Here is a 24,217-nt window from a genome sequence, read left to right on the forward strand (position 1 = left end):
TTTTACCTTGTTACCATTGACACTGTCGATAAGGAAAGAAATGACTCTGTCGGTTATTCCAAGATTCTTCAGAACTGGATGCATTGTTGTGTCTACAGAGAAGGAAGAGAACAAATATATATATATATATAGGCCATAAACATATGCACAAACTTCAAAAACAAAACTGTAGTGGAAACGCTGTAATACCATCTCAACTTGTCGTGTTTTTTAATTACGTCATGCATCACGCATACAATTCCAAACAAAACTCAGAACAAGCTACTTTATATCTGGTCTTCTGTTCTGTTGGGTTTGAACATCTACAACATAAAGATTTTGTAATAAAGAGAATTAACACTAAAAAAGAAGACCAATTACAGTTTTTTCAAACTACAAATGAGGACAAATTCCCTCCGACAATGGAGAAGTGTGTTTTGTTTTGTTTTTGTTTTTTTACTGAGGCATGCTCCACTTCTTTAGACAGTAAACTCCTGTGGTTCAAATTGACTCAACAGTAGCTAACTAGTGTACTCTATTTGGCTCAAGTTCTTGAAAATGTGGGTAATCAAATCCACATAATGGACAGAATTGTAAATTAAATAATTGATTATTTTTATTAACTTCTGGGTGGTGGAAGTACATCCGTAAATTTAAAAGCATATGTTTTGTCAAATGTTTTCAATATGTGATGCCATGTTTATATTTTATCACGACTGGCTATTCCTTGGCAAGTTTAAAATGACTATTAACAAATAGATGGATAGTTTCTCACCTGAAACAGGTTCAAAATTAGATTCCGCCAACCTGCTTAAGTGAAATCCATAAATGTTCTGTGTCTTTGTTCATACAATAAGACAAACCGCATCAGTTCAACAAAATTGTGCCACAAAAGAAAAATCAGTTGTGTTGCAGTCAGATCGCCTCGTAATTGATTGGAACTGCACTCTGCTGCACTTTTTGTAACTTCAACGGAGTGATGAGAGCGAGACAGAGTGTGTTGTGAAACCAATTTAGGAAGCAGAGAAGTAAAGTAAGCAGGGGCCCAGAAAGTAACCAGTCAGCAGTTTTTCTGGAGAAACAAATGCTTTGGTTTGACAGCACTCAGGCATATGGTAGGAAACGCCGATGTAAACTAAAAGGTGATCCTTGAAGAGTTTATAAGAATTACAGAAGAGAAGCGTAAAGAGGTTTTTAGAGAAAGCTCACCCTGCAGAACCACACACAGCTGCTCGGCAGCAGATCTTCTCAGAGCCACGTCAACAGTGTCCGAGGACAACATGCAAAAGAGCTTCTCCACCGCCTCCACCTAATCAACATCAAACATACAGGTAAACGCCACAACTTTAAAGTGAGCCCGTGAGGATTGGCACTGAAAACACTTCTTAATCAATCATGAAGAAAATTAACACTAAAGACAACTGTTTCTTTTCTTTTTTTCTTTTTCAGTACATTTTTCCATAATATTGTGGGCACTGCAAGAATGCTTTGAATACTACCAGCTATGTCCAATTGAGGGAGAGGTTCAAAGCTAAGATGTGTTGAAAAAAATAAAAATAAATAAAAATGTTCAGCCGATTGATTTGTGGAGTAATAAGAGTGTGCCGACATGTTAACGCAAACTGATGCCAACTTTGCTAAACCGGGGAAACGCACTCTGTTCACTTTCAGGAGTCAGTGTATTCTGGCCAAATCTAGGGTTAAAAATGGCGAATGGGTAACATTTAGTTGGAAATTACATGGGGAAAACGGCAAATGACACTGTGTTAAGCAATACTGAAAATAAATATATTAAGTATTAATATTATAATTTTTCATTTAATCCATCCATCCATTTTCCGCACCGCTTATCGTCACTAGGGTCGCGGGCGTGCTGGAGCCTATCCCAGCCATCTTTGGGCAAGCGGCGGCGTACACCCTGAACTGGTCGCCAGCCAATCGCAGGGCACATGGAAACAAACAACCATTCCTACTCACGGGCAATTTAGAGTCTTCAATTAACCTACGATGAATGTTTTTGGGATGGGGGAGGAAACAGGAGTACCCACGCAGGCATAGGGAGAAGATGCAAACATCACACAGGCGAAGCCGGATTTTAACCCGGGTCCTCGGAACTGTGAGGCAGGTGTGCTAACCAGTCACCCGCTTTTCATTTAATTTGATGAAAACATTCCACATCCAAAATTATTTATATAATTTATCATTATGTGTATATCCAATCTTCTACAAAGTGTAAATTGTCAGGGATATAAATAATTTCAGCCATATTGCTGCTATTTCTCCTGCGTTGTTACTTGTATGAAAGAGTTGATCAATAATGATGCACTTTCAGGGTATGCACAGTAGTCACAAAATGGAAGAGTGAAATTTTACGATGACCCTAAAATGCACTATAACCTGTACCAGGTGAACTTCATGTCACCTTCTCTAAACCTTTGAATGCACACCTCCAGGTGTTGAGTGATTCAGTACTTGCTGAATAACTAACTGTTTTCTAACAAGGAGCTGAACAACTAAATTCACAACAGGTGTTTGCAGTTCACCTTTTGACATCATGAGACCAAGAGGTCAGGACACCAAACAATTGATCAACAGGACCTCGCCATTGTGAGGCTTCAAACAGGATGTTCGCAGAGGGAAGTGGTTACTAAGTTTAGCATGAGTTTAGAGTGACAAGTGTTATCAGCAGATTGCAAACAGAGAAACGAAGATCTGAGTCATAGAAAGGTATAAAAGTGGATATTCTTGGGGGGGGGGGGGGGGGGAATGAAAAGAAAAATCACTGGTTGTAAATTTTGTGATTCACCTCCTTGTTAAAAACAGCTGGTTGTACAAAAAGTACTGAAACACTAAATAGTTGGACATGTGCATTCAAAAGTTTAGAAAAGGTCAAAGTTCGCCTGTAATGTTTATATATCATTTTAGATTCATCCTGAAATTTCACCCAAAAGCTGTATATCCCCAACTTTTTGTGAGTGAGTACTGTCTATTTATACCTTCAAAACGGACTTGGTTTTGGTGTCAAGAGTGACGTCCACCAGATGTCTGATGCAATAGAGATTGGGAAGCGAGGAGGTCACTGACTGGTCCAGCTGTGGTCTGGTTATTTTAGCATCGTCTGCTCCAGTTAGGTGGGCCATGATGTGTTGAACTGCTGCTATTCTCACCCTGTTTACAATTAACAGAACACTTAATTGAAAACACACCCAAGAAAGGAATCACCTTCTCTCAGCATGACCACATTAATCAACTTTAGTGTTGTCAGGAAAAAAGCTTTTTCATCTTCATTATGGCGGTACACAAGCCAATTCAGAAGCATAATACTCCTCACATAATCACTAACAAAAGCGTCAAGCAGAGCAGACAAATCTGTTATGTGTTGAAAATTCACCGGAGCTCATTGACTGGCCGGCTGTGAATTTCCATTGCCATCAATATTCATAGACTGGGACCGAGTAGCTGTTTTACACAGGCCTCGCAAAGCATTTAGATGACTTGATGAGCCGATCGGCCGACAGCAACAGACTGTAATAATATGTCGATCACAAAAAGTCTCAAGAGCTTCTCTGGTTTGCTAACCAAAAAAAATAATTAAAAAAATAACAGGGACAAGCCAAGGAACAGAAGAACCATGTCATTAGTGTACAAAAACACACACACAGGAAAATGACGCACACACAGACACACACAGGGAGACATCATTAGAAATGTTGACTCACGTGGGCTGTCTGGTGAAAAGAAGTCTGAGAGCTGCTTTTAACTTTGTTGTGCTCGGAAAGGTGTCGTCTCTCGCCACCTCCGACATGTCACTTAGTAGCAGGACACAACTTCCCAATGACTCCTCAGTGCTGGCATAACCCTGCCTCACACACAACAGACACACATTTTCAAGCTGTTTTGGCAGACAACGAAGTGAACAATGGGGAATTCCTGATAAGAAGCACAAGAGTAAGTAAAATATGCATCACTTTGATTACGGGTGGTTTTCATTTTGTCGCTTGTTGACAGGTTGGACACATTTCTGAATGCCCCCCTTGAATTAAATCATGCTCGACAGCCTCGTCAGTTTCATGTATATTTATGAAGGATTTTAGGCTTTCGGTTGCCTGAAATGGAACAATTAATAACAACACTCCTCCCCACGCACACGCACACACACACACGCACACAAAGTAAACAAACAAAAAAACAGGACTATGTAAATGACACAATAACTAAACATTGCTCTCTGGCAGCTCAATAAACAGCCTTTGTTGGTCCACAAATGCTACATTTGCACTTTGGATCACAGTTACTTTCATTACGGGGGAACATCCAACCCCCCAGGCCCCTCTCCCCATTAATATCAGATAATAAATCCTGAACATTCCAGTGCTTTGTGTGGTGTGCAGTACTTATACAATTTTCCAAGAGAACAACACCTGTAATATGGCGATGACCCGGGAAAGTCCTGCAATGAATCTGTCCCAGGTTGATGTTGTCATCATCAATCGTCCCTTGAGCAGGAATAGCAGGATATCCTTGGCAGCGACATTCACCTGTACATCACAGGTTAAGTGGTGGATTGACATTTAGCACTATGGATAAAGACAGCAGGTAATGCAAGTGACAGAGTTTTAAATGTCTAACACTATGTGATACTGGCAGTTGAACAGCCTTAATATTATGTTGGCGAGCTTTACAAGGCCCGTGATGCACATAACTGCTGCGCGGGCCTTTTGTTTAATTACTATTACCGCTCACAACCATGACCTAAACTAACATCTCTAAAAATGGATGCCTGGTCAGAGTCATTTTGCATGAATGACCTTGCCTCAGGATCCTTAAAATTGCTAGAATTAACATTTTAAGGGGACACAGTGGGGTGTTACAACAGATAATTAGACTTTCTCCAGAGTTAAGTAATATTCAAGGTCACCGTTCAGCTAGTAGGCTCACAACTTAACTGTTAATGTTCACTCAAATGGCTCTTACTTAGAATAAAACATACAGCACGTTTTAAAACACGTGAAATGTAATGTAATGCACTCAATTGAACACAGATAAATTGCTTCAAACAAACTTTCAAAAACAATATATAGTTCTGTGAAAAGGTATTGCTAAATTCTCAAATTCTTATATTTTTGCAGTTTCCCCACCAATCTTTAAGATCATCAAACAATACGATACGATAAATATCAGACAAATATAACCCAAGTGAACTTAAAATGCTCTTTTTAAATGGTCATTTCATTTATTAAGTAAAAAAAATAAGACATAAAATTCAAAATAAGACAAGTTGGAAATTGTCAGAGCTCAGAAAAGGAATGTGCTGATGTGATTTTTGGCCAAAGTTTCCTTAGCCACAATCATTTGGATACTATTCAAAATAATTTTTGATTTGACGTAAGTTAAAAAAAATAAACAAATAAAAATCCCTGAAAATTTGATTGAAGATCAGTTGAAAATTGTGACTAGCAGAGCTGAGAAAAGGAACACGCCGATATGACTTTTGCCTGCAGTTACCTCAGTCATATCGATATTGTTCAAAATCAACATTCTTGCATTGAAATTGTACGATAGTTTCTGAAATGTTGGAGAGAATCAGCTGAAAATTGTCCTAATTTGAATGTGGTACAATTAAAGACAGTGAGAGAGAGAGCTCAGCTACCTCAGCCATGTTCATTTGAATAGCTTTCAAAATGAATACTATTCTTGCTTTAATTTCATACAATATCCATCAGATGAAAATTGTGACTGTAGAACTCTGAAAGGGAATGTAATTATTCCTGACCAGTAGGCTTCTTGCATCGATACATAGATGTGCACTGTGAAATTGTGAATGTTGAGGAAATAAGTCCAGCTACTGACCCCTTTTGGCCTTAAAATGAGTTCCTGCAGGCATATACTGTATAACAGATTACATTCAAAAGACAGACAGAAATGTTTGCACACCTTTTCTGCAGAATCCTGGAGGCCAAAGGCGCTTATTTCATAGAGCACCTTGTGGTGTAGGAGGAAGTTGACTCCGCCGCAGAGTCCTGATTCTTGTCTCGACACATTCTGGATGCCAAGGCATTCCTTTAGGTAGTGTACATAAACGACATACCGTTGCAACTTTATTTTTAAAAACACTAAACAAAGCATGTTTTTATGTATCAGTGAAAGCCAGAGTTAACTTCTGCCGCACGACAGTAACTGCAGTTCATCCATGAGTGCCGGCCCTTGGTTGTTGTTTTAGCCATGAACTCTCATTTAAACACTGACTGTCTGTCTGATAAGACACCATGCGCTGACCTTGACCACAGTTAATGTGCACGTGTAGGTTTCTATCTTGACAGGCAGCAATGGATGTGACAGCAGCTTGAGGAGGACTTTCTGACTCTCCAACTGGAGGACCGGACTGGGCTGATCAAACTTCCACCTGATCGCAAGGCACAACAGTTGAAAAGACGATTGATGTGATGAAGCACGTGTGGTGATTCAAGTAATCATCTCTCACTCACAAGTAGGAGCAGAAATGAACACATTCCTTGATGACCGGTAAGTGTTCATGAAATGGAAGGCCTTCTATTGCCTGCTCTGCCAGCTCCAGTAGATCCGGCCAGTTCTTCTCTCCCTTAATGAAGAAATATGTGTCAGTTTGAATCAGTGACTTGCACACTAAATGGGCTAAAATGTTGGGACACACCTCTAAATTAATTAACTGGTCAATAAGTGATTGGGCTAGACCTTTCATATAGCCTTTTTATGGCCCGCTAATCCTCACTAGGGCTGCGGGTGAGATAGAGCCTACCACACCAGACTTTGGGCGAGAGACGCGGGACACTCTGAACTGGTCTCCAGCCAATCACAGTGGGCGGGTGTTAAACTCATTTTTGTCATTGGCCACATTGTAGTTACGGTTTCCCTCAGAGGGCCGTGTTAGATGTTAAATGTTCAACTGCCTCATTATATTATTACATATACACAAAAGGTTGATGGATCAGTAATTTTGAAATTAGACGTCAAGGATAATAGTTTAACTATTGTTGAAGTTACTATAAAAAGCAGTTCGGTAACAAAAAGATGCATTTATTACATACGAAAATTAGAAATTTTAGTATGGATTTTAGCAAGAATCATGAAAGTTGACACACTTGATTTGCTTTCACGGGCCACATAAAATTATGTGATGGGCCAGATCTGGCCCCAGGCCATGAGCTTGACACCTGTGGCCTAGACCTTTCTCTCCAAATCTTTATTCTTTAGCATACATGTTGTATGTAATGTACTTTGGACAAATATTTGCTGGCAATGCTCAAAGCGAGGTCTTTGAAAGGCATGTTTGGATGTGTTTGGTTCGGCAGAATAGGCTCAGTGACCTTACAAAGGTTCTTCTGGATAAATGAACAATAATTCCTACATTCCAAAATCTTGTAAAAGGTTTTCATAGAAAGGAGAACAGAAAAGGGGAATTCACTCTGTTTAATTCCCCTTTTCTGTTTTCACTCTGTTTAATGATAGGGTTTCCCCAACACAGTGGAACCCATCCATCCATCCATCCATTTTCTGAGCCACTTATCGCGGGAGTGCTGGAGATTCCTATCCCAGCTATCTTCGGGCAGCAGGCGGGGTACACCCTGAACTGGTTGCCAGCCAATCGCAGGGCACACAAAAACAAACAACTGGTGCCACTGTATAAGCCCATTCAATGTATAAGTGAGTTCATTTTACCGTGTTTTAATGTGACATGCACATCATACCTCAGCCTTTGCCTCCTTGAGGAAGCAGCAAGTGGATTCCAACCACAAAGCAGTTCGGGTCACCCTCCTGTACAGCTCATGGCTGTCAGAGTTCAACTGCTCCAAGTAGGCCACTGCAGTTTCTTGTATGCTGTGTAGTGCCATTCCAAATGACTTGTCCAGGCACATGTGAAAAATAGCTGTTACTGCATTCTCTGGGACATTCCCACTAGCCTGCGAGATAAAGCATTGTGTATTAATATTAATAAACTAACTATTTACATAGTTAAGTTGGTACTACACACACCTTTTCAAGAGGAAGTATGGTCTGCAGGAATTTAATGATGAATACAGCCGAGCCTGTGTATGCAACTCTGTGGTGAACCTGAGGACCACTGCTATTGTTCTGGTGGTAACTCAGTACATCTGCTAGTAAGTCCATGCATGTTTGCAGCTTCTCCTTCTAAAATACACACAGGCAAGAATGTTGTTCCATCACATGAATCTTCACTTCACACACAAGCCAAAGATAGTGGCAGACAGCCAAGGAAAATACTTGTTCGTTGCAGACATAAGAAATTGAATGTAAAGGAGGATTTGAATGTTATTTTTGGACAAAATACAGATGCATCCATCAGACAATGAAGAAACTGGAGCAATCTATTCTCAGCCACTTTGTTCCATGAGGAACGGTGATTGATTAATACCAGTAGGGGGCAGTAAGTGTCCTATTTATTGTTTGGTTGGTTGGCTCAGACAAGTGCGTCCCCATAGGACAAAAAAAAACTCAAGGTCTGCTACACAAAACTGCGCTCCATATAAATATGACAAAACAGACCACAAGACGTTGAATGGCATGTATTAAACAGCAGAGGGCCTGAGGGCTCCCCTTCTTGACAGTGTACAGTATGAACCAACAAGCAGAGGAATATAATCTTTAACTGAGGATGAAAAGATGGTTCTCTGGCAAAAAAAAAACAACAACAACAGTCCGTATAATATAGCTTTTATTGTTTTAAAAACAATAATGATATATATTTTTTTTTAAATAGACCCATCCATCCATTTTCGATACTACTTGTCTTTTTCAGGGTGACAAGGAGCTGGAACCTATGACAGCTGACATTGGGCAGGCGCACTACACCCCGGATTGGTCACCAGTCAATCAAAGGGCCAAACAAATACTGTAACTATATTATTTATTTCTATTTTGTATTTTATATATATCGACATACACATTCTATAACCTCCTGCTTGTCTCGGTTTCAAAAATGTGTACGTCTCTGTGACTGCATCCAAATGGAAAATACCTATTTTATCGACAGTGTGTACACTGTGTAAAGCTAAAACGGCAACTAAAATCCTTTAACTCACAGCATGTATGTCGTAAAATGAATGTTAGTCACATTCTGAAATTCATTCTGCTTAATCATACGCATCAAATCCACATTGACTCCTGAGTAGCGTATGCTTGTGTGTTTGTGGCAAATTGCCTGGAGGCAAAACCCAGTACACCTGCCCCTCCCCCATCTAGTGAAGCTCATCCATTCATCTGTATAAGAGGCTGTCACAAGATGTGTTTTGACTTGCCAGCTCCATCCCCACCAGGCTGCGATCGTCCCAGACCAGTTCACAAATGCTTTCCCCGAGCAGGAGGACAGTGTCAAACAGCAGCTCCAGAACACGACAGAACACGTGCGAACCATCTGAGAAATACAAAAGGATGAGAAGGATACAGAGATTTCTTGACAAGTTACTGGTGGATTATTTGAAGAGCTCTTTTTCAAAATGCTGTAAATCAGTTTTGATGTTACAGTATTTATTTACCCAGAACTGCACATTTTATAAACATTAATTCTATCATTTTAAAACTATTCATTGTCTAAGCCTTAACATGTTCACCAACTGAAAAAGCCTACAAATTGTCACCTACTTTTTGATTATGAGAACAGGTTTTTTTTTTCATTCATAACACTAAATCCAGAAATTTTGCTGCAATATCAACAATTTACTGATTTCACCAAACCATAAAATGCAATGCATTAGGAGTATAGACATTTTTTATATACTACACCTGTATAGCAAAAGGAATCGAGAACCGCACTCCTCACCAATGGTGGGGAGTAACTAAATACATGTAACGAGATTGCATAATTTAATTACAAAATGTATTTAATTGTAATCTACACTAGATTGCAATTACATTACTAGGAGAAAATGTGTAATTAAATTCGTTGCTTTTGGAAATTTCCATGATTACAATTTCAGTTACATTTGAAAAATAGCTGCAAAAGCTCAGATTTGTTTTTCCCATAATCGCTTCCTCCCAAAACCAACACTTGTGATTGGCTCTCTCTCATCATGTGGCATTCTGCCGTATTTCCAAACATAACATATTTTGTGAAATATGACCTCAAAGTGCTACCTTGTGGTCCAATCTATTAGTTTGTCTGAGATTTTGAAAAGGTTACACTCATGGTTAGTTACACTTTGCATTTACTGTACATTTCATCATGTTTGATTATCAGTTTTTTTGCATAATGTGGTTCAACAATTTTATTTGATTTATTTTAAATTGTTTAACCAGGAAAGCCTCACTGAGATTAAAAATCTCCTTTAGAAAAGTGTCCTGGTCCACAACAACAATTAAAGGTACATCACTATATCTAGTGAAATCTCAAAACAATCAACTATCAAAGCATTTACAACCTGTTGCATCATCATCCAATCCCTTCAAATGACTTTTAAAAAGATTTAAAGAGACCTGCCTCCCTTAGGCCCAACTCTTCCTGCAACAGGTTCCATGCTGCAGGAGCCGTATATCTAAAACTCATTTTTCCCATTTCAAGTCATACTTTAGGAAAAGACAGCAAAAAAAGGTCTCGTGAATGAGTAACAGAAAAAAGACGGCAAGTCTCAACATTTCTCAGCCTAATTTAATGACATAGGTAAGAGGGAAGCAGATTAAGAATTGCTTTATAAATAAAAACATGCCAGTCACGTTATAAGCAGTAAAATCAGAGCTGTGATGCTTAGAAAGTAATTGTTACCTACAGTATGGTAGCTTGCTTGCTTGTAGCTAATTTAACACAAGAAACAAAGCCACTCCTTAGTTTATGCTCAGAATTTGTGCTTACTGCTTTGCACATATTTATGGAAGATGATTATGAAAACCATATCGAGTATTTGGGAATTACTGAGCCTAGTCTCATGTGTTGATCAAAGTGACTTAAGTTTTAGTGGGACTCAAGAGGATTTCAAAATGGGCCACAGCACTCTTAAGTCTGGGTTAGTGTTTGATTTAAAAAGAAAATGTCAGAAGATAGAAAAAGTGAGCAACCTTTTTGCCTAATTCATCTGAGCTCTATGAATGTTCTGTTTTTCTTAGAACAAAAAGATCATTTGTTTTCTTAAAGGACTAAGAAAATCAGAAAGTGTTCTCATTTGACTGAAAATCAAAAGGATTTGGACTTTTTGATATATATTTAAAAAAAAAAAAAAAAAAAAAAAGGTCAAAACCTTTTTCACGTCCTTTCCATTTTGTGTGGAATATGTGTTCTGGCAAGAATTATTTTACTGAATTTTTGTGTTCAGTGTTGCCATTGGCTATTTAATTATCTGGCCACTTATGCTTTACTGTCAATGTTCAGTATTTCACATTACACTGTAAAAAGAAATTGGATTGAAAAGTAATTCAATTCAGAGAAGCAATGTTATGCCCCAAAGTATGTTTCTTTAAGGTGTTTCAAACTATTGTTCGATGTTCCCCCTTTTTACCTTTGAGCATTTGCCCCTCCAAATGTCTCTGCATGCCCCTGCATGGCACTATAGCAATTTGGAATGGAACTGCAGGTTGCAGCACATTAAAAAAAAATGGGTAAATTGCGGTTTGACACAAAACACGGACACAGCAGATAATAGAGTCTGTACACATTTAAAAGGCATGGTAAGCTCAATTAAGCTATTATGGCATTTATCGCAATTTGGGAAAGAGGTCTTTATTTGGATAGTGAGAAGTGCGTGTGTTAGTGGAGCACAAACCCTTACCGGTCTTAAGCAGCGGTATGACATGCTCCAGGGTCGCAACAGTAAATTGAGCTAAAGTGAGCTGCCGCAACCCCATCTCTGGGTCATCTTCCACATCCAGGTCAGGCAGCAACAAGCGGCCCACATCTGCAGGAGGCGTCTGTCTGGCTGTATGCGCTGAAACTGCACTTCTGTGTGAGCTGCCACTGTATGGGGCAAGAGACGGATGGGAAAGAAACATGAGTTACTCAAGTATAAGACGGACCTATGAGATATTAGTAGATCATGACAGCAAACACACAAATGGATATTTAGATGCACACCTGTTGGAACCTGCATCTCCATCTTGGCCATCACCCCTCACTCTCTGACCTGTTCCACCAACCACAGATGGCCGAGGAGAGCACTCCACTGCTGGGGAAGAAGCCTGCGAACGCTGGGTCGTCTGTGCTTCCTGGGAGTAGGAGGAATCCTGGGACACAGTATCTAAACAGACAAAGCAAAGAAAAACACATTTCTAACAACCTATTCTAGCTTTTTTTATAAAGATAAACTGTTTAGTTGCAGGTTCTGATTTAATTAGTTAAATGCTGAGTGGAGTACTGTACATCCTACAATGGTGGGATTCACTCTAATAAATGCCGTGCTTCAATTCATCACTGGTGGCTCTGTTCACTATAAATAAATGAACATTGCACCTTAAATAGCCACCTCCCTTTTTCTTTATAAGGAAAAATGACACCCCCATATGCTGCGGTAGACGTCATGGCCAAATCAGTACCACACGGACAGCAGCCATGGTGGTTTTTAAGAGAAAGAACATTAATGACTAAGCTGCTTAACATTTGAACATTGTAAAAGACAGGAGACAAAAATAAATGTGCTGTCATAAAAATAAATCCGTAGCAAAAAATGCCTCCTCCCAAATAACGCCTGGCACTCTCTGCAGTCGAGTAAATAAACCTGTATGGCAACTAAATAAAGGATACAGTATTCACATTATCCTGCAAAAACTTAATAAAAGTTTGAAGATAAGATTGTATTGCAAAGTCTTTTTTCAATAAATGGAGCTCATTTAAGACATCCTCAACACTCACTGGTTCGGAAATAACAGTAACGATGCACTAATGCCATGACACCCACAGCAGTAAGAGTTATTAAATTCTAATAATAAATAAAGTGACTTTCAGCTTGTCCCGTCAGGGATCGCCACAGTAAGTCCCTCACATAATTTCTATGGTACAGTTTTTACACTGGATCCCCATTCGAACGCAACCAACCCATTGTTATCCGGGCCTTGGACCGGCAGTGCTGCATATTCGGGTACTGACCGGGAATCAAACTCGCGCTGTCTGCATGAAAGGCAGAAGTGTGTGTGTGCGTGTATTTATATATACTGTATCTATATTGTATATCCTCCAGCAAAGCATATTGTAACAGTATCACTTTTTAGTGGTGGGCTAGTGAGTCTTTGTAACGTCGAAAGTTGTCGGTGAATGACCCTCACACGAAGAGAGAATAACGATTCCGACACCCATTACAACATATCTGTCCGCCAAGCCATCCCATTAGTCCCAAAAATGAAATAATAAAATATGTCCACTCCATACAAATACAACAACCAACATCAATGCAAAAATAAATCATCTAACATAATTCCCTCTCTTCAAATGAAATGTCCACATTTCAAATGAAAGCATATTACAGACTGAGGCTGCTCAGAAAAATAAATCATTTTACAATATCACCAAGAGGAGGAAAAGTAACTAAGGATTCCCATGTGTTCCTGCATTTCTGACTAATTGAATTTTGGGACTCAAGCAAAAAAAAATAAAAAATATATATATATATATTTTTTTTTAAATCACTGTTAGTGGGCAGTATCCAATTTGTAAAGTTATAATTTTTTTGAAAAATGACAATAAACACTGTTAAATTAGTGAACAGACAACACCTCAACGAACAGTTTCGCTATTGTGAGCATAGCATGATTACTGCTGCAGTAATAACAGTGTTTTGGAGGTATTGCATACGAATGTAAACATTGGATGGACAGAGATAGAAGTACATGGTGACATATGATTTGAAGATGTCTTTTTAGACAGAAACTTATCAAAGAGAAGGACTCGGCCAGCAAGAAAAAGAGCTTTTTCGGTTCTCTGCGTTCGCCTCTTGGCTCCACCCGTACCATGAACCTTCCTGCAATACCGTGAGCTTTCTCACGATATCGCAATATTTATCGTACCATGAGATTAATACCGTGATAAAACGGAACCATGTGATATAGATATCGTTACATCCCCATATATACACTGTGTGTGTGTGTGTGTGTGTGTGTGAAGCATATGTATATATAAGTGTATATATATATACACACACAACCCCAATTCCAATGAAGTTGGGACATTGTGTTAAACATAAATAAAAACAGAATACAATGATTTTGCAAATCATGTTCAACCTATATTTAATTGAATACACTACAAAGACAAGATATTTAATGTTCAAACTGATAAACTTTGTTTTTAGCAAATAATCATTAACTTTTTATGGCTGCAACTCGTTCCAAAAAAGCTGGGACAGGTGGCAATGATTAGACTGAATTGCCACCCTGCTTATTTCATCAAACCACATTCTGCACGTGTTAAAGCAGCGTGGCTTTGTAGTAAAAGAGATTATTTGCTAAAAACAATAAGGTTTATCAGTTTGAACATTAAATATCTTGTCTTTGTAGTTTATTCAATTAAATATAGGTTTAACATGATTTGCAAATAATTGGATTCTGTTTTTATTTATGTTTAACACAAGGTCCCAACTTCATAGGAATTGGGGTTGTATTTACACACCTATATATATTATCTCAGCTAGTTGCCATATTTCTTTAACTTGAATATTAAAATTGAATGTATGCAAAAGATGCAAAATGCTGTCACATTGACTCACTGGCAGCACCTCCTTGCTTGGCAGAGTGGAAACTCGGATCTCGATGAAAGCGCAGCCTCTGCCTCAGGCCCGTGCAAAGCTGCCTCAGACAGGAGAGCGCCTGCAAGTGCAGGTAACATGCCTTACCTTTATCCGACCTCAGCCTCAGAAGGGACAGAAGAGTCTGATGACAGGAAGACTTCATCAGAGAAGGCAATAATGACTTGACTGATTTAGGATATATATGGAAATACACATGGGTGTGTGCACTCTTATGGTGACTCTACTAATGTTTTTAAAAAACATTTTTTACATGGACAGAAAAGTTCAATCTTTAAAAAGACCAAATTAAGTTGAAGTTTTATTGACGCTGCAATTTAGTCCAGTAAATTGAAGCTAAATAAATACACAAAGAAAATGTCCTTTGTAATGATTAGACTGAAGCATGAATCTTCACCTGCACTGGTATTGTTCAAAATGTAGGTTTATTATTGTACAACCCCAATTCCAATTAAGTTGGGACGTTGTGTTAAACATAAATACAAACAGAATACAATGATTTGCAAATCATGTTCGACATATATTTAATTGAATACACTACAAAGACAAGATATTTAATGTTCAAACTGATTTATGGCTGCAACACATCCCAAAGAAGCTGGGACAGGTGACAAAAAAGAAAAACACCTATTTGGAACATCCCACAGGTGAACAGGCTAATTGGGAACAGGTGGGTACCATGATTTGGTATAAAAGGATCTTCCCTGAATTGCTCAGTCATTCACAAGCAAAGAAGGGGCGAGGTTCACCTCTTTGTGAACAACTGCGTGAGAAAACACGCGTGAACAGTTTAAGAATCAGAATCAGAATCATCTTTATTTGCCAAGTATGTCCAAAAAAACACACAAGGAATTTGTCTCCGGTAGTTGGAGCCGCTCTAGTACGACAACACACAGTCAATTGACAGAGAACACTATTGAGACATAAAGACATTGACAAAAACAGTCACTGAGCAATAAAGGGTTGCTAATTATCTGGTAATGCCGGTACAATGTTGTTGTTTTTTGACAATTGTGCAAAAAGATGCAGAGTCCTCTAGCATTTAAGAGCAGTTCGAATGACTAATCTCGCAATAGTCCGGTGAGATTAGTCATTAAGGACAATGTTCCTCAATGTACAATAACAAGGAATTTAGGGATTTTGTCATCTACTGTCCATATCATCATCAAAAGGTTCAGAGAATCTGGAGAAATCACTGCATGTAAGCGGCAAGGCCGAAAACCAACATTGAATCCCCGTGACCTTCGATCCCTCAAGCGGCACTGCATCAAAAACCGACATCAATGTGTAAAGGATATCACCACATGGGCTCAGGAACACTTCAGAAAACCAATGTCAGTAAATACAGTTCGGCGCTATATCCGTAAGTGCAACTTGAAACTCTACTATGCAAAGCAAAAACCATTTACCAACAATACCCAGAAACGCCGCTGGCTTCTCTGGGCCCGAGCTCATCTAAGATGGACTGATGCAAAGTGGAAAAGTGTTCTGTGGTCCGACGAGTCCACATTTCAAATTGTTTTTGGAAATTGTGGACGTCTTGTCCTCCGAGCCAAAGAGGAGAAGACCCATCTGGACTGTCGTGGACGCAAAGATGCTGGCTTCAAAAGCCAGCATCTGTGATGCTATGGGGCTGTGTTAGTGGCAATGGCATGGGTAACTTACACATTTGTGAAGGCACCATTAATGCTGAAAGGTACATACAGGTTTTGGAGAAACATATGCTGCCATCCAAGCAACATCTTTTTCATGGACGCCCTTGCTTATTTCAGCAAGACAATGCCAAACCACTTTCTGCACGTGTTACAACAGTGTGGCTTCGTTGTAAAAAGAGTGCGGGTACTAGACTGGCCTGCCTGTAGTCCAGACCTGCCTACCATTGAAAATGTGTGGCGCATTATGAAGCGTAACACACGACAACGGAGACCCCGGACTGTTGAACAGCTAAAGCTGTACATCAAACAAGAATGGGAAAGAATTCCTCTACAAAGCTTCAACCATTAGTGTCCTCAGTTCCCAAACCTTAATTGAATGCTGTTAAAAGAAAAGGTGATGCACCACTGTGGTAAACATGACCCTGTCCCAGCTTTTTTGGAACGTGTTGCAGTCCAAGTTAATGATTATTTACTAAAAACAATCAAGTTTTATCAGTTTGAATCTTGTCTCTGTAGTGTATTCAATTAAATAGGTCGAACATGATTTGCAAATCATTGTATTCTGTTTTTATTTGTGTTTAACACAACGTCTCAACTTCATTGGAATTGGGGTTGTAGTTGAAACAGTATAGAACTGTGCTTCATCATACAGAGAGGTGTTTCTCGTATTTTGGGTACCATGTTGAATAACATGAGCTGGGCGAAGCTCTTGTACAGTACAAAATCTCATTAAGAATGTGCAGGTAACTACAGAGTATATTTTTCAGAATGGGCCAGTGCTTTTTGTTTCACCCAGAGCATGTTTTAGGAGTGCAAACCTTTGCAATATTGGGCCTCTGCAGGAAGATCTCAGCAGGAAAGTCCTGCATGATGACATCGCATAGTAGCTCACACGTGGCCCGCACCAAGTTGGGGTTGCTACTCCTTAAAGAACTTTTTCAGATGTGAATTTGACAAAAGTGTCAGCAATAATCAAAATGTCTTGTACAGTAAATAAAATGCATTAGTTATTAGTGAATTCATAAATCACGCACAATGCAATAATTCTATGCAGCATTCAATTTCATATAGAAAAACTGATTGCCTCTCACCTTTCATTGGAAGACAGAATGTGTCTGTCAGTGTTTGTCAAAGACAGCCACGGAAACACAGAGAACTTCAAGCACTGCACAGACTCGTGCACTGTATAAAAAAATATATATATAATTTAAAACTAGTGGATGACATAACATAATGCAACATAGTGGGGAATTTAGTGACAATAAATATACAGCGGAACCTTCAAAATCAAACACCTCCAAGTGGTAGAATTTGGAGTACAACCACAAAAGAAATAGAAATTGTCCCTCAAACAAAACTTGCACCTCAAACCATCAGTTTGTAACATCAAGCGAGACAACAGAAAATCTTGTGAGACTCCAGCTCAGTGAGCATCGAAAGGATTAATTACACAAATGTGTCGCTTTTTCTTGGGCTTGTGACAGAAAAGTCTGACGATAATCATAGAAGGTAACAGTATCACACATCAAACACCTTCAGTCATCTGCCAAGTGTCTTCAAAGGCTTTATTTTAGTTTTACTTACTTCTAATACATAATGGTGAATGGTTAACCTCTCTTTATAACTGAATGAAAGAAAGTGTGTGCAAGAGTGTTTATGATGGCACACGAATTGATTCACTTTACATCATTTCCTATGATAATATTTGCTCTCAAATTACAACAGTTGTTCAATATATACATATTTACAATTGATTGTGATCAACTTTGGTGGTTCCATTGTATGATGCACTGAGCAACAAAGTAAAAATCAGTACCTGCTATCTTCAGAGGAGGTACATCCGCATGGTTCGGCACACGCTTCTGGAAATACCCCCTATTAGAAATATGCTCATCGGATGGTAAATCTGTGGGTATTTCACATATGACACCACATAGGATATTCATAAATTAATCTTTATCTGTATTGAATATAGTTTACAAAGTATTTGTCCAAGCTTGCAGCACCCGTTTGAGGTGTAATGTGGAGTCCAGGCGTGTAGACGGTGGTGCGACAGGGGATTATCTCGGGTAGGTGGCACAGCTGGTCCAGGGTTGCGTCGATGACAGTTCGAAGTCTCGGTTCCACATTAGCAGACAGTTGGGAGAGGAAATCCTCCGCCTCTACATCTCTCAGCATCTGGGCTGCACTTGGATGCTTTGGGGAAAAAAAGACAAACAATGAAAGAAACGGGAAACAATGATGACATGAAAACATAGAGGACCTGACCTTCACCGTCATCTACCTTGGATAAAGTCATGAGTAAATCCAGCACTTCCTCTTGCATTGGCACCTCTGGGAAATTGAACCATTCCAGGAGATAAACAAACAGCATCTTTTCTTGAACAATGTCAGAGATGGAAATCAGAGAGTGCTTCATCTTGGAAATAATGCTCTTCAATGCTCTAACTCGTATCTCCATCAAAGTATGGCCTGTTGGTCACAGAAACAAAATATTCAATTTGAAACGAAGCATCAGGCTTTTGTTGTTGTATTTTGATCTGAGTAGCAGATAAAAGTTCTGCATTGAAGGATTTTACCGACTTTGATAACTTTTCTGCATTAGCTAAAAGAAAGAGTTAAAGTATGTTTAAAGCGCACATGTAAGACGTAATATCTAACAAGAGCCGCTACATAATTCAAGTAAAAAGGAATAGAATGCAGACGGCAGCGATCACTGGCTTTGCATAAAACAGCCCTCCGAGCAACCTTTCTTAAAGCTAACACTTAGCCTACCCATTTTCTTGATAATGCCTGATAATTCCATTTCCCGTGACCATTGCTTTTCTAGTTGTTTAAATCAAGTGTTATCCAAGCCCAGATGATGTTCGAGTGAGACAGTTTCATAAATCCATGTCCGCTCGTGTAACGTAAAACACCAGACAGCTAACCAGGGTTTGTTTTTTTTCAACTTCCGCGCCAGCGTCATTCCACTTCCGGGATAGGAAATGGATGCATTCACGGCCTTCAAATATGTAGGAGAAAAAGTAATAAATTTTCGGCCTTGGAAAGCTTATTTTTGGTAAACATGTTTTTTGGGTACAACTGGAGAATCAAATGAGATCCAGTTAAAAAAAGTCTGCCTTTACAGATAATAATTTCTTGTATTATCATTGTAAAGCTGTAAAATTTCATCGATATTGTTCATGTTTGTATCATTTTCTACCCTATTTCATAGAGAATGATATAAACATTAAGAATATGGATGAAGTAGTGCATAAATTCAAATTTTCTTTTGTAAATGCTGGGCTCACCCTAGCAAAAAAAAAAAATCCTGATCCGGATATAGCAGGAAATACTAGTACCATCCTAATTGAAAGAAAACCAAGTACAATTTTTCTTAAACTTGTGAACGAAAAAGAAGTAATTCATATTGTTAATGAATGTAAAGAAAAAAAACATCTACTGATTGTAATGAAATTGATATGAAGCGATAAAGGTAATTCTGGGAAGCTCCAAACCAATAATTTACATTCCCAAGTTATCATTTCAATCTGGACAATTTCTTCGTAAAATTAAAACTGCAAAATTAACTCCGATCCACAAAACTGGTGACAAACACAACTCCACAAACTATAGGCCAGTTTCCCTTCTTCCACAAGTCTCCAAAATTCCTGAAGAAACCCTCAATGACAGATTAAATAAATTCATGGAAAAACATAAATTACTCTCTGACAGCCAATATGGATTTCGAGCAAATCAGGCAACTGCACTGGCTTTAACAGAACTCATCGAAGAACTCATTGATTCCATCCCTCCGTTTTCCATATCGCTTATCCTCACTAGGGTCGAGGGCGTGCTGGTGCGCATCTCAGCTAACTCTGGGCGAGAAGCAGGGTACACCCTGAACTGGTCGCTAGCCAATACTGATTCCATACACAAAAATAAACCCACAATAGTGCGGTTTGTTGCTCTCCAGAGAGCATTTGATACCACAAACCATGATATATTGTCCAATAAAATGAAACATTGTGGCAGTAAGCGTATAGCCTTAAACTGGATGAGAAACTACTTAACAGAAAATCAACAGTTTGTAAATTGGGTGAGTTTAAATCAAAATGATTGTTTTCTTGGTATATTGTTTATGCTTTTTTGTACTTATAATAATGGTTTGTTCTTTTACATGTTCAAAATTAACGCATGCACACAAATGTTTTTATTTTATTTTTGGTAACACACTGATGGAGACATCCTATATGTTCTTATTTTAAATAATACAGCAAGAAATGAATGGCACTTAACTACATGATTGTGTACTGCAGTACTAGCACTGATATTACACTGCAGATGAGATGTGCATTTTATGAGTTGACAAGGTGATAATTAGCTAATTTAATCACGTTATCGCATTTTCTACAGTCACCTTGATGTTTTTAGGAGGGATTAAAGGTGCATAAGGAAGCTTACTATTTGAGAGTAGTTGTTTTAAAGGAGGGTTAACTTCTTGTATGACAGTTCAAATGCCACTTTAAGGTTTGGCTGTACTGTACAATTAACTAAGGTTTTATGATGGGAACAATTTGAGTCTGTGACGAGTAAATTCACTTCACATTTTTTTCAATGGGAATTTTTTTTTTTTAAATAGAGCAACTTGGATGTCTATCAGGATCACAAAACTGATTGTATTTGACTTTGGAGGCTGCACTGTATTTATATTTTTAGAGACAGTATGTTTAAAACTGTGTACGGGATTGTGTCAAATTGTGCCCACACTCTTTTTTACTGTCTGGCACTCAATATGAAGTGGAGTAAAAAAAAAAAAAAAAAAATTGTCAGGTCTAATTTGGCACGTAACAACAAACTTGTGTTTTGGTGTCCTTGGTGCATCATTCCAGAGCTGCCATCCCTGCTTCCTCCTTCTCCCTGCCTTCCTCCACTGCCACTTTCCCTCGTGTGCCAACATATCAAGAAAAGCCTAATAAGGCCCAGTAATTAGAAAGCTCACAGAGAGCCTGTCTGCCCATAGCTGCCCCGAGCAAGTTGGGGAAGGACTGCCATACATTTGACAGCGTGTAAAAAAACAATGTCATGTTCAGCAGAAACCAAATTAGTCTGGCAGTGGTAAACATCATCCCCTTTAAAAACAATACTGACACTAATTAGGCAACCAACGTTTAGTTTCCTCTTTCAACTCGTAGTTGGAGAGTCAACTTGATCTTTTTTTTTGGAATACAAATTAAAAAGACCTATCAGCACAAGTCACCACACTGCATCAGACTCATAAACCACAAACAGGAAAGTTTACTCATTAGTGAATATTTGGACACTGAATATTTTCGAGCAATTATTTTTCTCATAAAGCTTCCTTCGATACACTTGTCCTGTCACAATGCAGTCAAAGCTAAACCTCTATGGTCACAGTTTGGTGAACAAGAAATGAGTTGCAGTGGCATGTTTGCACTACATCAGGTTTCCCAAACTTTTTCAGCCAGCTCAAGAACCAAATTAAAAGTACAAAAATATATTAGAGGTGCAACGATTAATCAATTAATCGACAACTAATGAATGATGAAATTAATGGATAATGATTTTTGATAATCAGTACATTTGTTATCTATTTAACCTAAACCTGTCCAAATCTTTCACTCATTAATAATCAGAATCAGAATCAGAATCATCTTTATTTGCCAAGTATGTCCAAAACACACAAGGAATTTGTCTCCGGTAGTTGGAGCCGCTCTGGTACAACAGACAGTCAATTTACAGAACTCTTTGGGGACATAAAGACATTGACAAAAAACTATTGTGCAAAAAGATGCAGAGTCCTCTAGCACCGAGAGCAGTTCGAACGACTAACATTGCAATAGTCCGGTGCAATGACCATTGTGCAAAGGGCGCTGAGACTTCAAGGAGTGTATGCGGTTTAAAGTGAAAGTAATGATGTTTATTATAATAATAAAACAGTAAATATTAATAATGGGTGGCTCAGTGTACGACTGGTTAGCACATCTGCCTCACAGTTCTGAGGGCTCAGGTTCAAATCCGGCCTCGCCTGTGTGGAGTTTGCATTATTACAACAATAAAGTAGACTGAGTAACTTTGTGTTTCATCAAAATAAGACATTTGCAAACCTAAAAAAGAAACAATTTGATTCATCGATTAGTTGGAAAGAAATCAACAGATTAATCAATTCTTAAAATAATCATTGATTGCACCCCAAACAGGTGTAGAAAAATGCAGCTGTAGTCCTCCATGAAAGCAAACTGTTTATCTTTGCGTTTGATAAAAAGAAGACATTTGCAAACATCTGCTCTCTCTTTGGAAAACAATTATCCAATTTCCCCCCATTTTTGACATGTTCTGGATCAAAACAGTAACTGAGTCGTAATCAATTTATGCAAAAAAAATAAATCTGTTTTGAAAATAATCATTTGCAGCTGTAGTATGAAACGTGTGTATCAAAGTAGGAGCCCTTCGCATAAATCAGTGACCAAGAAGTAGCTCTCAGTTTCAAAAAGGTTGGTGAGTACAAAATCACTCCCTCTCGTGTGATATTGCTAAAAGATGCACCAAAGAGGCAAAAAAAAAAGTATGGTAAATTTGACACAACACAGAGAAGTGTTTTAAAACCTGACAAATTTGAATGAAAAAATGAATAAATAAATAAGTCATCATGTATGTAAAATAAGGCTGTGAAATCATGAAAAATAACACCCGCCGTCAAACTGCAGGACTGTGTGGGCGTGTCTGCAGAAGTCCCTTCACCTGTCAATCAAATGCGTTTGCGCCTCCGCTAGGTGCTCAAGTGTCTGTTGTCAGCTACTGGCTGAATAATATGTGCAGCTGTGGTTATGGTTAATAAACAGTTAACCTCCCCCGTGTCTCTGGTATGTGGGGAGACCCACACACAACAACTCTGAAAGAGGGGCTAACGTTTTGGATGAACCCGCTGTGGTCGAGCGAGCTCCTTAGCCCACTAACTCGTTAGCTCGCAGGCTAGCGAATATAATAATCAGTTAACTTTCCCTTAAATGTATCTGTTGTGTGGATGTACGCGTGACACATGGATCAAGTATTGGACGGAGCCAACGCCGGTCCGCCACTGCTCCACGAGTTTCCTAGTAGCAGGCCACTTCGCAGTGAAGCCCTTCAACTCAGAATCAGAATCAGAATCAGAATCGGAATCATCTTTATTTGCCATCCATCCATCCGATTTTCTGAGCCGCTTCTCCTCACTAGGGTCGCGGGCGTGCTGGAGCCTATCCCAGCTATCATCGGGCAGGAGGCGGGGTACACCCTGAACTGGTTGCCAGCCAATCGCAGGGCACATACAAACAAACAACCATTTGCCCTCACATTCCCACATACGGGCAATTTAGAGTCTCCAATTAATGCATGTTTTTGGGATGTGGGAGGAAACCGGAGTGCCAGGAGAAAACCCACGCAGGCACAGGAAGAACATGCAAACTCCACTAAGGCGGAGAACCCCGCTCCTCAGAACTGTGAGGGTGACGCTCCAACCAGTCGTCCACCGTGCCGCCCCTTTATTTGCCAAGTATGTCCAAAAAACACACACAAAGAATTTGTCTCCTGTAGTCTCCATCCATCCATCCATCCATCCATCAATACCAAAAAACAGCAATCATCATGATATAAACAGTTGTCGGAAAAAGGACTTTGCAATAACCTTTTTAAATTATATTTTTTAATCCGATTATTCGATAGAATATCTGATTGAATACCCGATTCGAACAATATTTGATAGTGAGAGCCCTAAAATACATGATGTGGGGCGATATTGGCGAAATATATAAATCCATCCACATTCTGGACCGAATGATCCTCACTCGAGTCAATAATCTCACTTATGTCTATGAATAAAGTGTGAAAGCA

General features: G+C 39.0%; 1 protein-coding gene across 5 annotated transcripts in view; it reads right to left on the reverse strand.

Moving 5' to 3' along the window:
- Positions 1 to 19,285, reverse strand: part of rttn (rotatin) — a 46,229-nt gene extending 26,944 nt beyond the window's left edge. For all 5 annotated transcript variants that reach the window (XM_061667090.1, XM_061667089.1, XM_061667088.1 and 2 more), the window contains exons 1-20: positions 19,121 to 19,285; positions 18,630 to 18,817; positions 18,352 to 18,541; positions 18,162 to 18,251; positions 17,437 to 17,527; positions 17,164 to 17,278; positions 14,652 to 14,814; positions 12,032 to 12,194; positions 11,730 to 11,914; positions 9,273 to 9,388; positions 7,990 to 8,145; positions 7,704 to 7,916; positions 6,465 to 6,577; positions 6,256 to 6,382; positions 5,914 to 6,039; positions 4,401 to 4,517; positions 3,699 to 3,838; positions 2,976 to 3,147; positions 1,189 to 1,288; positions 7 to 92 (exon numbers count right to left, since the gene is read on the reverse strand). In XM_061667090.1, the coding sequence (XP_061523074.1) occupies positions 7 to 92; positions 1,189 to 1,288; positions 2,976 to 3,147; positions 3,699 to 3,838; positions 4,401 to 4,517; positions 5,914 to 6,039; positions 6,256 to 6,382; positions 6,465 to 6,577; positions 7,704 to 7,916; positions 7,990 to 8,145; positions 9,273 to 9,388; positions 11,730 to 11,914; positions 12,032 to 12,194; positions 14,652 to 14,814; positions 17,164 to 17,278; positions 17,437 to 17,527; positions 18,162 to 18,251; positions 18,352 to 18,541; positions 18,630 to 18,817; positions 19,121 to 19,151 (2,682 nt within the window). In that variant the 5' untranslated portion in view covers positions 19,152 to 19,285. The remainder of the gene's footprint in view (positions 1 to 6; positions 93 to 1,188; positions 1,289 to 2,975; positions 3,148 to 3,698; positions 3,839 to 4,400; positions 4,518 to 5,913; positions 6,040 to 6,255; positions 6,383 to 6,464; positions 6,578 to 7,703; positions 7,917 to 7,989; positions 8,146 to 9,272; positions 9,389 to 11,729; positions 11,915 to 12,031; positions 12,195 to 14,651; positions 14,815 to 17,163; positions 17,279 to 17,436; positions 17,528 to 18,161; positions 18,252 to 18,351; positions 18,542 to 18,629; positions 18,818 to 19,120) is intronic.
- Between the last annotated feature and the right edge of the window lie 4,932 nt (positions 19,286 to 24,217).

The sequence above is a fragment of the Phycodurus eques genome, chromosome 21 (genome assembly GCF_024500275.1).
Source record: "Phycodurus eques isolate BA_2022a chromosome 21, UOR_Pequ_1.1, whole genome shotgun sequence".
In the NCBI taxonomy this organism is placed as follows: domain Eukaryota; kingdom Metazoa; phylum Chordata; class Actinopteri; order Syngnathiformes; family Syngnathidae; genus Phycodurus; species Phycodurus eques.